This window comes from Physeter macrocephalus, chromosome 9, assembly GCF_002837175.3.
Source record: "Physeter macrocephalus isolate SW-GA chromosome 9, ASM283717v5, whole genome shotgun sequence".
Classification (NCBI taxonomy): Eukaryota; Metazoa; Chordata; class Mammalia; order Artiodactyla; family Physeteridae; genus Physeter; species Physeter macrocephalus.
Window position 1 is genome coordinate 68,287,614 of NC_041222.1, and position 16,780 is coordinate 68,304,393.

At 41.2% G+C, this 16,780-nt stretch overlaps 1 protein-coding gene across 3 annotated transcripts in view; it reads left to right on the forward strand.

The window, feature by feature from the left end:
- The window catches only part of TEK (TEK receptor tyrosine kinase), a 102,527-nt gene that overhangs the window by 37,023 nt on the left and 48,724 nt on the right, over positions 1 to 16,780 (forward strand). For all 3 annotated transcript variants that reach the window (XM_007108993.3, XM_007108994.2, XM_028494035.1), the window contains exons 2-4: positions 5,909 to 6,220; positions 12,495 to 12,605; positions 13,717 to 13,869. In XM_007108993.3, coding sequence (XP_007109055.1) covers positions 5,909 to 6,220; positions 12,495 to 12,605; positions 13,717 to 13,869 — 576 coding nt within the window. The remainder of the gene's footprint in view (positions 1 to 5,908; positions 6,221 to 12,494; positions 12,606 to 13,716; positions 13,870 to 16,780) is intronic.

The window sequence follows — 16,780 nt, forward strand, 5'->3', positions numbered from 1 at the left end:
ATTTCTAATTCAGTTTGGTTCTACTAATTATATGGGTGTAGATTTAGGTCCACAATCCTTTCTATGACTGTTTTTAAAGAAAGATATTTCCATGTCTTAGATGATGGGTCATTATTCAAAGTGTCATCCTAAGTTAGAAATCAATCCCAGGAGAGAATTAGGGTTATCTTGAAGCAAAAGGACAGTTTTGTTGTTCTCAAGGTTTGCAAACCAGGGACGCTGCAGAAGCCACGGTTGGGAGAGTCATAAGGGAACTGGATGGCCCTTGCAGCCTGACCACAAGTTTTAGATGATTGGCTGTCATCCAAGCTTCTCATTAGGGGCTTTTCCAGGTTGGACCTTAGCAGAATCAGAAGTCCTTATAGGGGTTTTTTTGTGGTTTTTCTAAGGAAGAATTACGTGACTCAGTCCCAGGTCTGTCGTGACTGCCTGGCTCCGTTTTATTTTTGGTCCCTGTCAGCCACACCTGGTCCATTTTCTATATTCTTAGGGGATTTCTCTTATTTTTACATTTCCTCAGGGGGTGTTATTTTATTTTTACAGAAGCAATACTGAGTATAAGAATATCTATATGCAGGGACTTCCCTGGTGCTCCAGTGGTAAAGAATTCACCTTCCAGTGCAGGGGACGTGGGTTCGATCCCTGGTTAGGGAACTAAGATCCCACATGCTGCGGGGCAGCTAAGTCCATGCACCGCGACTACAGAGCTGGCACGCCTCAGTGAGCGAGAGAAAACCCACACACCACAACTAAAGAGAAGCCTGCACGCCACAGCTAGAGAGAAGCCTGTGCGCCTCAATGAAGATCCCGCGTGCCGCAACTAAGACCCAATGAAGCCAGAAAAAAAGAAAAAAAATTACTGAAATTAAAAAAAAAGAAAATCTATATGCAAAAACAAGATTTAAGCAAAAAGAAAAAAAATTACTGAATTAAAAAAAAAAGAAAATCTATATGCAAAAAGAAGATTTAAGCAGCATTTCTTGTTCACCACAATGAGATTTAGTGAGAAAATGTTACTGCAAAATGTTAGATGCTGTTCAGTACAGCACACAGAAAACATAATGAGCAGAGCAGTGTTGTAGGATATTGTTATGCTTCAACTGTGATGAACAGTCATTTGTTAACCCAGTGGATGCCATGCTACATTGGCCAGTATCTCCTTACAAACAAGACACACTTTTTTTTTTTTTTTTTTTTTTTTTTGGGATGCGGGGCTCCCCCTGCTGCAGCCTCTCCCGCTGCGGAGCACAGGCTCCGGACGCGCAGGCTCAGCGGTCATGGCTCACGGGCCCAACCGCTCCGCGGCATGTGGGATCCCCCCAGACCGGGGTGCGAACCCAGTTCTCCTGCATCGGCAGGCGGACGCGCAACCACTGCGCCACCAGGGAAGCCCTAAGACACACTTTTATGCAAATATTGAAAAGTGTTTGTGAGATCTTTGCTGAGGAAAAATCAATCCCCAAAACACGTTAAGATGTATGAAATTCCATATGCATCTTACTTACAGCAGACTCTTAGTCTTGATGTTAGAAGTGTGAATTGAACTAATTAATGAATTTGATCCAAGCTCTTCAGGCTGTGGTTGTGGTGAAACAACTCGAAACCGGTCTGCAGCAGGAATTGGAGAGGATAGTTTTGTAGTGGAAGAAAAGGTGTTGGTTTGGGGATGGATAGCTGTGCAAGCCCAGGTGGGCTGTGTCTCTTGGCATTTATTCTCAGGAAAATGTCACCAATAGCAGATTCCTGGGTAGCATCAGTCACGCAGTAGCAGTTACACCTTTCACTGTGCCAGTAGCAGAACCCTTTCGAGAAACCACAGGCTACAGTTGTACCTGTGGCAGTAGGGCCTCTGCTTCTCTCTTGTTTTTGAAAGGTGAAGTTTGGCCACTATCCTCCTCCCTTTTCTTATATTTTATTTTAACCAATTTTTTTTTTTCAGCATTGTGGAGTGATGTCACATTTTCTATTACTAGTCCAAAGTTGAGAGAAAAAGAAAATGCATTATATGGATGTGATCCAAAAAGATTTGGAATGAGTGTAAGGATAAATGATGAGAGACATATATATTTCTCTGGTTCTAGATTCCCTTACAAATGCACCTTTTTAAGGGAAGAGCAGTTAACATTTACTTTTTTACATTTAATTTTTATGTGTAGATAATATTCCAATGGTTCAAAAGCATTGTATACATTACGTATACAGTGAAAAGTGTTCCTCCCATCATTGTCCCCCCAATGACCTCATTCTCCCCTAATGGGTCACCCTTGTTCTTAGCTTCCTGTATCACCTTCCAGAAATTCCCTGGGGCATATGCAAACAAGAACAAATACTGATTCTTGTTTTAGGAAAGCTAAACAGATGATTTTTAAAATTCATTCCAGGAATGTGGTATTTCTTCCTGTATCTAAAACTCATGTACAGAATTCTTCTGATATTTTATTGTAAGTGGGAGTACAAAGGACAGAGAACTCATGGGTGGAAGAGTGCTTCCTGAAACTGACATGCTGAATAAGGGTAGCAAAGTGTAGTCAAATCCAGACTCTCAGAGTATACAGTTTCCCTTTCTATCCCTGAAAGTAAAGGGAGAGAGCTGGGAGGAACAAAAGGAAAAAGAAACTAGACCCATACCTAGAAATAATTTACAGATGCAGTGTGGTTGTCTTTTCAAATCAACTGCTTTTTCTATTATTTCCTAAAGTCATTAAATAAACCACAGCCGGTTCGGTGAGTTCAGAGCAGAGCCCTTGGTTTTGGCAAATCACTCAGCTGGCCCTAGAAATGGGGGTGGATCCCACTGGAGCTGAAAGAATTACAGTGTTTCCTTCCTCTTGATGACTCTCTCTGGGAACGTGCCTGGAAGGAGTGAGTGTGGGAGATGAGGTGGTGCTTACTCAGAGGCAGGGCTGGATGTGTGTGTGTGTGTGTGTGTGTGTGTGTGTGTGTGTGTGTGTGTGTGTGTGTGTGTGTGTGTGTGGACGGGTAACTGTGCTCTGGTGTTATTTTTGGAGGCTGTAATTCCACTGCTAGGTTTCCTAGCTCATTCTCTCTTGTGATGCTTTTCTTATCCTAACCTCTGTTCCCTCTCTTGAAATCCTAAAGTTAAACCAATGAGGCTAGAAGCAAGATAGATGCTTGAGGGTCAGGCTTGGGAACCCATTCTACTCAAGATTTCTTCCCTCAGCGTACTGAGTTAATATTACAAGAAAAATATTGCAACACCAACTCCTACGTACATTAAGACTTGACTTTGAAATTCTTCCTAGTGACTCAGATAAAAATGTAGCTCCTAATAGGATCATCCTCAAAACATCACTGTATACATCAAACAATGGCAAATGCCATCAGACACAAATTGTATGAGGACTTCATGGCAGGCACAGTGTTTGGCATAAGTAGGTCTGGTAAATGAATACCAGTCAGCTCCAAATCCTCAGCAACCACTGATCACCTTTCTATAGAATTTTGTGAAAGCGTAACATTTGCTTTCCCCACCTCATAAACTCAGTAATTATCAAAACAGTCTTTTAAATATGGGCAAAGGGGTCAGTTTAGACTCAGAAGAGCACTTTCATTTTTTTAAAAAGTTTTATTGAAGTATAGTTGATTTACAATGTTGTGTTAATTTCTGCTGTACAGTGAAGTGATTCAGTTATACATATATATATTCTTTTTCATATTCTTTTCCATTATGGTTTATCACAGGATATTGAAGATAGTTCCCTGTGCTATACAGTAGGACCTTGTTGCTTATCCATCCTGTATATAATAGTTTGCATCTGCTAACCCCAAACTCCCAATCCTTCCCTTCCCCACTGCCCCTCCCCCTTGGCAACAACAAGTCTGTTTCTGTTTTGTAGACTGGTTCATTTGGGTCATATTTCAGATTCCACATGTAAGTGATATCATATGGTATTTGTCTCTTTCTCACTTACTTCACTTAATATGATAATCTCTAGGTCTATCCATGTTGCTGCAAACGGCATTATTTCATTTTTTTATGGCTGAGCAATATTCCATGGGGTGTGTGTATATATATATATCACATCTTTATCCATTCATCTGTCAATGGACATTTAGGTGGTTTCCATGTCTTGGCTATTGTAAATAGAAGAGAACTTTCATTTTTAACCTCATTTTTCAACAAGTGGGAGCCAAGTGAATTGGTGAAATTGAATTAGATCTGGTATAAAATTTGTCCATCTGTCCGTCCATCCATCCATCTAGCCAACAAATATTTATTAAGTCCTCTATATGCTGAGAATAGGTAGAATATTCCTATGTAAATCAATGCAAATAAAACAGTTTCAATTCTCATCCTAATGGAATGTATCATCTAGGAGGAGAGAGATCAAATAAAATAATCACAGACTGTGGTAATCTTTATGAAGGAAACAAATAGGAGGCTGAATTGAGGGTGGTGGGATGAGAGTGTGTAGATATTGTAGATAAGATAGGTAAAGAAGACCTCCATGAGATAGACATTTAAGCTAAGACCCCAAAGGATGAGAGAAATTAGCCATGCAAAGAGTAGAAAAGAGAATTCCAGGCACAGGGATCAACATGCCCAAAGGTTTTGAGGTAGGAAAGGGCATGGTATAGCTAAGGAACTGAAAGACCAGTGAGAATTTGAATTCCAGCTCTGACTTCAATAGCTGTGGAAGATAGAATAAGCTACTCAATCTTTTGAGCCCTAATTTCTTTATATTTAAAATGAGATAATGGCGCATACTCCCAGGAGAGAATTTGATGAATATTAAATGAGATAACATGGAACCTACTTGAATCACTTTACATCTACCTAAAGGTCCCTGAGACTCCAGTAGCCCTCCTCACCGGCTGTGCTTGACCTTCTAGTCTCCTGACCATTTTACGTAGACTTGAGAAGCAACCATCACTGGAGCCAGAAAACAACCTCCATCCCTGGTATTTCCACATTCACCGAGAGGAGAGAATAGGCACAGATTCCATTTGCTTATCTTTGAAACTTTGGAAATGAGAAGAGAAAGGGAAAGAGGGAGAGGGAGAGAGAGAAAGTGAAATGAGAGGGTTTTCTTTTTGTAAATGTGCTTTATCACTTAGGAAATAAATCTTAAAATTCTGGTAGGATTTTGTTTTTACATTTGGGAAGATTTGAGGTTTGGGGCTAGGTGTTCAGAAAACAGAATAAAGAGAAATGAAATAATGGTCATTGAGTACCCTGTATATTGCAGACAGTGCTTGGCAGGTTATGTAGTTTATCTCATTTAATCTTTACAAGAATTCTGCAAGACAGGTTTTATTAGGCTCATTTCAAAGATGAGGGTCAGATGGAAGTGTAGACTTCACTCAGTCCCTCCCTTACCTTGCGGAATTTAATGTGGAATCAGGCAATACTTTGATAATGATGAGAGTCTATAAAGTTAACATATGGTGTATGCCATTGACATATTTCTTTAGAATACTTTATTATTGGGGTAGAACCACATTATCATTAATTGATCAATAATTAATGATAAATAATGATAATTATTTATTCAGTTCATGATAATGATAATAATGCCATTATCATGAATTTGTCTCAATTCAGCAAACACTTACTGAATACTTAACTATGTCTCAGGCACTGTAGTGCCTAAAGATACCTAGTGCACATCTTGTTTTGGGAATGGAGAATAACTGATAGCCCATTACAGCTAGGGCGTGCAATGGGGCAGGAGTGGTTAGCAGGGTCTAGGTGATGAAGAGTCTTGATGCCGTGGTAAAGAGTTTTGGATTTTGTCCAATGAGAGATAGGCACATGATCAGAGTAGCATTTTAGAAAGACTGCTCACACAGTTATTTTTAGACAAGGCTTTGTAAACACCAGCTTATCCTGTGGGGCCATGTTAATAACCTTCCTCATACATTATGTTCCCTCTTTTCCTTTTAGCAACAGTGGACGGTGCCATGGACCTGATCTTGATCAATTCCCTACCTCTCGTGTCTGACGCTGAGACATCCCTCACCTGCATCGCCTCTGGATGGCGCCCCCATGAGCCCATCATCATAGGAAGGGACTTTGAAGCCTTAATGAACCAGCACCAGGATCCACTGGAAGTTACTCAAGATGCAACCAGAGAATGGGCTAAAAAAGTTGTTTGGAAGAGAGAAAAGGCCAGTAAAATCAATGGTGCTTATTTCTGTGAAGGGCGAGTTCGAGGAGAGGCAATAAGGATACGGACCATGAAGATGCGCCAACAAGGTAACATGTCCCTTGGTTGTGGGCAGGTGAGGTCCACTGAGACACACACCTGCCTCTTGTCTAGGCAGCTGCTCACTCAGGCTGGGTATGAGCTGCCTGAGAGCATTAGAGATAAGAGATCATCTAGTCCAACTCCCTCACATACAATCCTTTCACTAGACCTTGTGCCTAGTTCATGAGATGAAATGAAATATATCACATGTTCTACTAAGGGCTCCATGGTCCTGATGGAGATATGAACATGTTACGTGTATATAATATGATTCACAGCAATGAAGACAGGTGTCCACCACCAAACTATGGGCTATTTGGAGTTTTCTCATTGATTTTTCATTTGATTTCTTATTTGTTTTCTTGGCCTCTGAGTATTCTTAACAGAAGTTAATGTTTTCAGAGGAAAAATATGGTAGAAATAAAAAATTAAGGGAAACATCTCTCAGTAACTCAATTTAATTAGTTACTTGGTGTAGTGGTTATCTATTGACATAGTAATGCTGTGTAACAGACAACCAAAACCACGGTGGCATACAATGATAAGCATTCATAGCTTGTGAGTCTAAGTCAGCTGGGTTGATAAGGTGGCTGATCTTGACTGGGCAGCTTTCTCATGTGTATGGATATTGGCTTATTAGGCTGGTCTTTGTTGGGCTACCTCGGCTCTGTTCCGCGTGACTGTTATCCGTTAGCAGGCTAATGTAGATATGTTCTCATGGAGACAGCAGGGGTGCAAGAGAGCAAGCGGAAACACACGAGGCTTCTTGAAACCTAGCCTTAGTACTGTATACTCTCACTTCTGCCTCACTTTTATTGCCCAAAGCAAGTCGAACAGCTGAGCCTAAAGTCAGAATGGGAGGGTATTACACAATTACATGGCCAAGAGTATGGATACAGGGAGGGATGAAGAATTGGGGCCCTTTTTTTCAGGCTACATGATTTAATTTTAGAAGTTGAGTACCCAGTCCTAGCTCACAGAAAACCAGAACTTTTGGAGGAGGACCTTGAGAGCCTTCTGCAAAGGAAGAGTATTACTCCTTTCTATGCCTCACAAAGCAGTGATGTGATGGAACCTTTCTCCCAAAATAGAAGTGGGTCCTAAGCTGTATCTTTAGGCCAGTCCACCAAACTCATGGCAGTTGGAGGACATGTCATTGTAAACATTATTTAATGACTCTGTTCTGCCCTAAGGCTCCCGAGTTTGGACAGGCAGGTAGACTTCTGGTGCTCTTGATGCTATCTACTGGGAAGAAGGTACAGATTCCAGCAGAAATGACCTCCCCTTGTTCTGACGAAAATGATCTGGCCCCTCACCCTCAGTCCCTTTCTCTGGGATGGTTATAACTAAAATGAAGGGGTCCTTACCAAATTAACATCATCATAACCACACGAGACTGTGGACTGAGGATGTGTCATTTCATGAGACAATGACATTGTGAGCTCTTTAGGATTTGATTTTTAATTGTAAAACTGATCCAGATAAATAATGCACCTCTGCACATTTCTGATTGTCAGCTTTTTATATAGGAATCTGTAGGTTTTTTAGATTACTGCTTCTCAAGGTTAAAAATGCTTATAAAATCACCCTAAGGGTCTTATTAAAATGCAGACTCTGAGTCAGCAGATCCTTGGGGAGAGTCCTGAGATTCTGCATTTCTAACAAGGTTCCAGGGGATAAGATGTTGCTGGGCTGAGGACCACACTTTGAGTAGCAAGGGGTTAGAGTCAGGCCCTAGCTGGGGTCTACCTGAAAATATTTCTTTGAATTTGCTAATGGTGGTAATTTAAAAATTTGAAGGCAGCAATGTCATTTTAAGATCAAAGTGATAAAATCATTATTCATCACAAATGTTAAGATCAAAGTGATAAAATCATTATTCATCACAAATGAGGGAAAAGGCCCTCTTAACAAAACTATAACATTCACCTTTAAATGGCATCAGGCGAGTGGGAAAAGTGCACAACAGAAATTCCCAGGAATGCAGCTCTCTGGTGAGGGAAGAGAGGTTGAACAAAGGGATGTGAGGTGTGCCAAAGCTATCGTGGCTGAAAAGTCGGCTCTGTTATTTTTCACATGTGTCATTTGGGATCTGACTTGTGTCAAGAGTTATGTCCTTCTGCTGATATGCCCACATTCTGAATGAAGATGATCTGAGATTTGTGCCCCAATGGTCTCACAGGATTGACATGAGAAGTGCCCTTTCTGGGCTGTCCTGAAAATGTATAAATAAGAATCCGTAGAGCAAATTAAAACAGAATATTGGGAGTCAAAAACCAACCGTAATGATCCCTCCAAAGTGAGAGTCCAGGTCAGCACAGGTAAAGCATAGTTTAAGTTCAGTTAAATGAGGCTAAGGCAGGCATGGATAGTGAGAAACAGTGAAGAGAAGATGGCTTTTAGACTCAGCTTCACCTGAGTTTAATTCTTTCTCTACCACTTACCAGCTGTATGGCCTCAGGCAAGTTATTCAACTTCTATTGGTCTCATTTATCATCATCTGTGAAATGGGTATAATAATATCTTCAAAAGCGTCTTAGGTTTTAAATAAGAGTAAGATGGTATATACAAGAAGCCAGCTCCCATGAGTGTAAGATTTGATTTACACAGTAGATATGTTCCTGAAAGCTCACTGTAAAGTGAGACATTGCAGAACAATTTACATAAGAATAACAATAGCAGTTTGTAAATGGTGGGAATAGGATTTAATGCCAAGCGGCCTGGCTTTAGACTCTGTATTTATTGCACTACCCTCTCTATATCACTCTCACTTACTTTAACCACCCACCCCAATTCTGAGCCCTTGTTTTATAAAGTACAACAACTCTAGTTGAAACCCCAGAAAGCAACCTAGAGCACAGAGATACGGGAGTGGAGGTTAGTCAGACATGGGTTTGAGCCTAGCTCTGCCACTGCTGGTATAACCCAGCGCAGATTACTTACCTGAAATCATAGTTTGCTCATTTGAAAAAATAAATGGGGATAGAGACTTTACCACATACATTTGAGAATCAAATGAAATCGCCAACATTATCTGGCTCACAGTAAATGTTCAGTAATTGTCATTATTTAGTGCCTTGGAATGAGCAGTAATTTAGCAGGACTATTAATTTTGCTACTCAACTGTGGAAAATGTTAATATCATCTTTTAACATAATTGTGGAGGTTTAGACAAAATAGAAAAATAGGAAATACTTTCTCTCCTGTATTTGAATAACAACATCATCTCAAGCCATTGAACTGATTTTCTTTTGCTGACCATCCAATGGCTGAAATATGGTGTAAGGAAAGTGATATCCTTTATGGTGAGTCAAGAAACCCTCCAACACTGTGTCTTCATGATGCTCTTAATTCCCTGGTAAAACATCACGGGAACTCAGGAGTGCCTGCCTAGGGACACAGCAGGATAGGATAAACATCACTATATCCCTGCTTGCTGCTGACTCGTGCATCTGGGGAGGAAGTGGAAAATCCATTTGAGATGTGCCAAAACACAGCTTAAATTGGCTCACATACTCCAAATGGCCAAAGGGATTTTTATCAATGGCATCATCCAAAAAAGTCAAAAGCAGTTTTTTCAAACCTCCCTGCACATTGCATTTGGGAGTAGGGAGGTATAAATGAAGTTTGGAACGTTTTCACATCCAAAGAATCTATTAGAGTGTTCCATCAGAAGAAACCTAGGTTATTTTTCTTCCTCTTTTCATTTGAGAAATGGCTTTGCTTTAAGAACATCCAATTTCCCAAACATGATTTGTGAAGTTGACCGAGAGGAGCCATTTGTGTCTAAATAACTCAAATGAGCATGTTAAATGTATGAAGAAAATAGGAAAATTTGAAATCAGATTCATTCATCTATTCTTTCATTCCACAAGTATTCTTAAACCTCTATTTGTGCCACACATGGGAAACACAGTGAAGTTAACATTTCCTGAATACTTATTATGTGCCTGACATCTCCCTAGCAATTTTCTATACATTGCTATGTAATTTAATCATTACCAAATACATATCTGATGAGGACTATTATGATTTCATAGTAATAGGTAAGTCTTATAACTATTGTAACTTAGAAGCATTCATATACCTGGTTTCCCGTGTTGGACCTGGGAAGGTAAACTTGGGTCTGATCCTGTGCTGCCTTTCAAAACCACCATGAGCCTACCCTCCTGGAATGCTCAGCCTAGTATGAGTGGGGCTGTAATGGGGAAGGGCAGGGTATGTGGAGGGCAGTATGACGGCACTTAACCTGGATTCCAGGATTGTGTAAGGCCCCTGGAGAAAGTGACATCTAAATGGAGACCGATGAATGAGTAGGACTTTGTGAGACACAGGGGAAAGGAAGGAGAAGAGAAGGGAGAAAGTTCATGACTTGGACATGAGTGATCACGTGATCTGTTCGAGGGACTGAGTACAGTTCAGAATGGTTGGAAGTGAGAGGTAAGGATGCCGGGCCTGGAGTAGGATGGGTCTGGAGGGCCGATGTCTGGAACAAGTGTGGAGCTCTTGAGTTTGTGTCTCAACTTTCACACTTACTCTTAGGAGGCCTTGGGAAGGGACTTGGTCACCCTTAACTCCATCTCCACACTGACAGACTGTGGATATCTGGTCTTCACAGGGCTGTTACGAAATTATACAAAATAACAACGGACATAAAATGACATTATTACTCTCAGTTTTTATTTATCATTAAATTAAAGGAGACAACTGAAATTTAACTCAATTATTTTTCATCCATGAGAAGCGTCTTTGTTTATAACTTTTACTACCTTCTACTTTCTTCTCCACCGCTTAAGGAATAAGTGAATTGTGTTCATAGTTAAGGTCTGTGAGTTAATTAATCAATCCAAATGATCTCAAGCAAGTCATCTTCTAACCTAGGCCTCAGCAATCTCATTTATAAAAGAAGGTGTTATATCACCTATGAAAGGCCTCTGGAGCTGAGCTACCTGCTTCAAATCCTGGCTCTCCTGTGAACTTGCTGTGTAATCTTGAACAGGTTACTTGACCTCTCTGGACCTTGATTTCCTCATTTGTAAAAGTAGGATAATTGTAGTACCTATCTCCTAGAGATATTAAATATGTGTGAAGTGCTTAGAACAATGCCTGGTCAATAGGGGCTTATTGTTTTCATGATCCAGTCGAGTCACATGATTATCAGTCTAGGCGTACTGTGTACAAGTCAGACTCCTGTGTCATCAGGAAGCCCAAGGTGCAAGGCTGGCTTGTGGATGCGCTTTGTTAGTCCTCAGCAGAGAACGATCCACCTAGAGCCATGAATGCGGGAGGTGGCCAGCTGGGCGGCAGGGGAACTCTGGTGTGACTGTGTTCCGACCCCCAAAACAGGGAGCTTAAGAGGCGCAAAGTCTGAAATAATAAAAAACCACAGAATGGGGAAAAAGTAAAGGCACACTGGAGTTGAGCCGAGTAGAGAATCTCAGTTCCTTTTCAGAATACAATGCTGAGCAAGAAGTCCCACGGTCAGCTAAACAATCTTCACATAAAGGAGCAGAAAATATAAACAAACCACAGAGAAAGGAACAACGGCCTGAAATGGTCAGATAGTTCTCACAGGAGCCTAAGGGCATGTCGCAGAGAGCAAGAGCTGTTCGGTTAGATTGCTAAATGAAGCACCTCCTCAGGTGAGAGGGAGCCCCGGAAAGTGGCCCGTGAGGTCCCCTGCCTGCCTTCCCTGCCACTCATGGCCACACTGCACGTGTCACCACAGCAGCGTGGCCTTTGTTTATATTTGGGAAGGATCCTGACCTCTTCAAAGCGCCCAGGGGTTTGGCATACATCATTTACTCTTCCTAACAACCGTTTAAGGTAAATACTTTTACTCCTAAATTACAGAGGAGGAAGCTGAGGTGTTCAGAGGTGAAATAACTGGGTCAAAAATGTTCAGTAAGTGGCAGAGGGTGGCCTTAAGCCCAGGACTGTCTAATTCCAGGGCTCACGGTGCTCTTTGATCTCCACCACTCTCCCTCTGGGTCCACCCCATGTCACTATCTGCACCATGGTATCTGTGTGGGAGTCTTCCAGGGCACTGTGCCCAGGTCAGCAGGCGCTGAGGAAAACAAGCAGATGTACCTAAAGCTCAGGTCCTTCTGAGCATGGTTCAGAGGCATCTTCTGCCTTCACAGGGTAGCTCTCTAAGCTCTCATGAAAACCAACTGACTCCTGCCAAGTAATAGGCCTCATCTTCTGATTCAAGGTTCATTTGTTCCTGGAAAAGATATATAACCTCATTTTCTCGTTTGTTTTCTCTCTCTCTTTTAAAAGCTTCCTTCCTACCAGCTACTTTAACTATGACGGTGGACAGGGGAGATAATGTGAACATATCTTTCAAAAAGGTATTGATTAAAGAAGAAGATGCAGTGATTTACAAAAACGGTGAGTATGTGTTTTGTGTCATTCCCACACTGTTGTGTGAGACATCAGATAGCATAAAACATACTGGGTCATTATCTTATTGCAGTCTTGGGGGCAGATGTTTGAAGTAAAGCTACAATGATGCAAGCTAATCAGATTCTATGATACAAGCTGTCTTAGGTAACATGTTTGGTTACTTAAGTACATTAAAGTGGAGATTTTTATACATATATGAATGCACCTGCCTACATTGTACATTTACAAATATACAATATGAACTATGAAGGTACAATAAAATCCCATCATGAGGTAATACGTGGGGTCTCAAAATCTGCCATGTAAAATGGGATGCTGTCTGATTGCAAGGCTAAGGAAATGACCAGAGTGAGCCTGGAAAGCCAATTGGCAGTGGTTCTGGGGGTCCAAGTGCGCAACCCAAATCTGTCTGGGTCTGACTACGGTTCGGCACCACCTGGTGGCAGTTGCCTGATGCCGCTGAAATATTGATGGGGACTCTTCTGAGTTCTGTGGATGAATGACTTACAGGTTGGAGTAGTGATTCTAGTTATCTCTTAATTGATTAGTTGGCAAGTTTACCTGACGTTTTCTCCAGGTTTGTCGGTTTGCCTCTCCCTGCAGAAGATGAGGAATTTAGGCTACCCTCACCTTCATGTGTTTGGTGGTAGATCCTGTAGACTAACTTATCTGCTCCAACACCATACTTTTCTCAACTTTTGGGAGAGCATTCGATAGCTCAGCCTTTTCATTCTTCTCCCCCCATCTAATATGCTAGAGCACATTTTCTTTTTTTTTTTTTCTTTTTTTTTTTTGCGGTACGCGGGCCTCTCGCTGCTGTGGTCTCTCCCGCCGCGGAGCACAGGCTCCGCACACGCAGGCTCAGCGGCCATGGCTCACGGGCCTAGCCGCTCCGCGGCATGTGGGATCTTCCCGGACCGGGGCACGAACCCGTGTCCCCTGCATCGGCAGGCGGACTCTCAACCACTGCGCCACCAGGGAAGCCCTAGAGCACATTTTCTATATCAGGCCAGGGAAAGCTGATCAAGTGGAGGGGGCAGACAAGGAAACAGGAGTGTTTGTGTGACACATTGTTCTCCACTTTTCCCCCTTACAGGTTCCTTCATCCATTCAGTGCCCCGGCATGAAGTACCTGATATTTTAGAAGTGCATCTGCCTCACGCTCAGCCCCAGGATGCTGGAGTGTACTCGGCCAGGTACATAGGAGGAAACCTCTTCACCTCGGCCTTCACCAGGCTAATAGTCCGGAGTAAGTGATGGTGTGGTTGTTAGGATTTTTAGTTGGAAGTAGCAGAAACTGACTCTGGCCACTTAAGCAAAAACCAGGGATTAGTTGAAAGTATACTGAAGGCTTTAAAAAATTGATGGAAAAGCTGATAAGCAAATTCCAGAAAGGATCTTCCAGGGAAGATCTGGGGCTCAGCACCAGGGAGGGACGGTGGACTTTAGGATGCTACCATTACCCTAACTTAGCTTCAGTGATGCTTCTTTTACTTCTAAATGTTGAACTCTCAGGATGAACAATCAGATTGGCCTGACATGTGTCAGGTGTCTACTCGCCTAGACCGATGAGCTCTCAAGGGTAGAGCCACATACTACATACAGAATGGTAATCACTGTGAGCTGGACAGTCTCCCCAAAAGGTGTCTGCTACAGGGAGATGCGTTGGGCCTCTGGGTTGGCCTAATATCTAGTTAAACATTAAGTCTCCTGTAAATCCCAACTTTCCAGATCATTTAACTCTCAAATGTGATTTCTGTTTTCAGGTTTGAAAAATGCAAGACTTAGAACTGGTGAAAACTTCTCCCCCATTATAACTATCAAAGTGGGTAGTAACTGTCACCAGTGATGTTTACAAAAAAATTGATCTATAGAAAGCAAAAAATTTGCCCTGAATTTTCTCCGGTTATGTTAGGTATTCATGATATTAAATGTTCAGGCCTTCAGGTCTAAGTACTAGGGATGCCCTGTCATTCCTCTAATGATTAGCATCACTAACTTGTGAAGAGTACTTATTTTGCTTTGCATTATATTTATGCATTCATTCATTCATGCAACAAATCCGTGTTGGTTATAAGTCTCTGCCAGGCATTGTGTTGGTGTTGAGAATACAAGGATAATAAGATGAATCACTGTCCCTTGGGTAATTCCCAAGCAGAGCAGGTACATACATAAATAGATAAACAGATATTGCAATATGAATAGACATATGAAAAGTGTGGTTCATCTAGTTTGGGCAGGTGAAATCCCCTTTCATTCCTCTCTACTCTCGGAGAGTTTGAATGGCAAGGACACCATTTGCATTCATTTCTTTAAGATGGTCTCTCCAGTGTGATATAGCACCATGTACCAGGGGCACTCAGAGTCTGGGGTACATTGGCAGTTTTTCCAGCAATATCAAAAACAGGAAATGCCGATATATGGTAAAAGGTTTAAAGCTTTTTTTTTTTAATGACAAAACAAACATGACTTATCATAGATTAGAATTTTAAATTTCCCTGAAGTTTTAAGATAAAGCAAAATACTTCAAACACATTTTGATCTCCAAGCTGTCTCCTTTTCAGATGGCCAGAAGCACATTTATTCTCTTTGGCTCTTATTTCAATAAAACTGTTTTAGAAGCACTGCTAATATCTAAAATCATTCTAAGAAAGTTTGAGTTGGGCTACAACCATCCTATTTAAAAGTACTTCCTTCCATTTGACCTCTTTGATGTTTACTAAGAAATGAGGTACAGTTGAAGGCATTTGTCCATTTCTCATAACTGTAAGGTATCTCTCCAGGTAGACTTGAACCCTAGGAATAGTCAGTGCTTAAAGATGTGTATTAAAAATCATACTGGTTATATGTGTAGGATTTCTTTTCAGCATAAATTCTCTCCATGGCAAAAGATTTCTCAAAAACATTAAGTTTATAAGATTTCTCTCTGTATGCCACGGATCTATGGTTTCCTAAAATACAAAACCACGACACTTTTGAAGAAAATAACAGAAGCCTAACTGCATACTTGTTGCTTATCAAGGAACTCTTTTCCTGCCTTCTGCATCCCTAAGAGATCACCTTAAGTATTTCCTTGAGCTTAATCCCTTCCTCTTTCCCAGGATTAGGAGTGAAGCTAGGACAGGTCTTCAGATCGGCGCAGGGTTAGAGACATACTTTAATGTAACAGGAGAACCCCTTTCATCTCCAGTGTCTGCCATCATTCGTTTTCATCATGTGAAGATAATCTGTGGTCTGGCTCTCAAGAAATCACTAATTGTGCAGAAGTATTTTTCCCTTTATATATTAAGGCATGTAAATATTAGCTTTGAGACATTTTGTAGCTTTATCTATTAAGTGGTTGCCTGTAAGACTGGGTCCGTGTTGACAGTCTTCCTGATTATTTTAGAGAAAATACTGATAACTAGTAGTTCTTGCCAAAAATATTATAAGCTATAGGCACAGGTCCAAGTTTACCACCGTGAGACTAATATTCAGGGACAAAGACATTAGTTCCTTTCAGAAGAAAAATTAAACTAAATTCCTGACCCCAAACGGTCACCCTACCCCACTCCCCCTGATCTTTCCTTATCAGAAGGTATCCTAAATAACAATCTGAAATCACCAAGTGCTGGAGAGAAAGAGCCAGGAAATATGAATCTAGAAGCATTTTACCATTCTCGTACTTTCAGTTTTGTATCTTGCTTCATTTCTTATATGTTTTCTACCTGAAAAATATTTGGGGGCTACTAGCTCCTGCTTCCCCTTTTAGCTGTCTTCTGTCCCCACATTGTTTATTTATTTTTTAATCTTTATTTTATATTGAACTATTTACAATTTTGTGTTACTTTCAGCTGTACAGCAAAGTGATTCAGTTACATATATACATGGATCTATTCTTTTTCAAATTCTTTTCCCATTTGGGTTATTCTCCACATTCTTTACACTGGAGGCTCCCAAACTCTGGCATGCCTCAGAATTATCTGAAACACTTGTGAAGCATAGGTTGCTAGGCTACCTCTAGAGAGTTTCTCATCCAGTAGGTCATTGATGGGAGTCTGGGATTTGCATTTCTAACAGATTCTCAGGTAATAGTGATGCTACTCGTCAGGGGTCACACTTTGAAAACCACTGCTCTTATCTCTAACCGTAACTGCAGCTCTCCAAACATACCGTGTTTT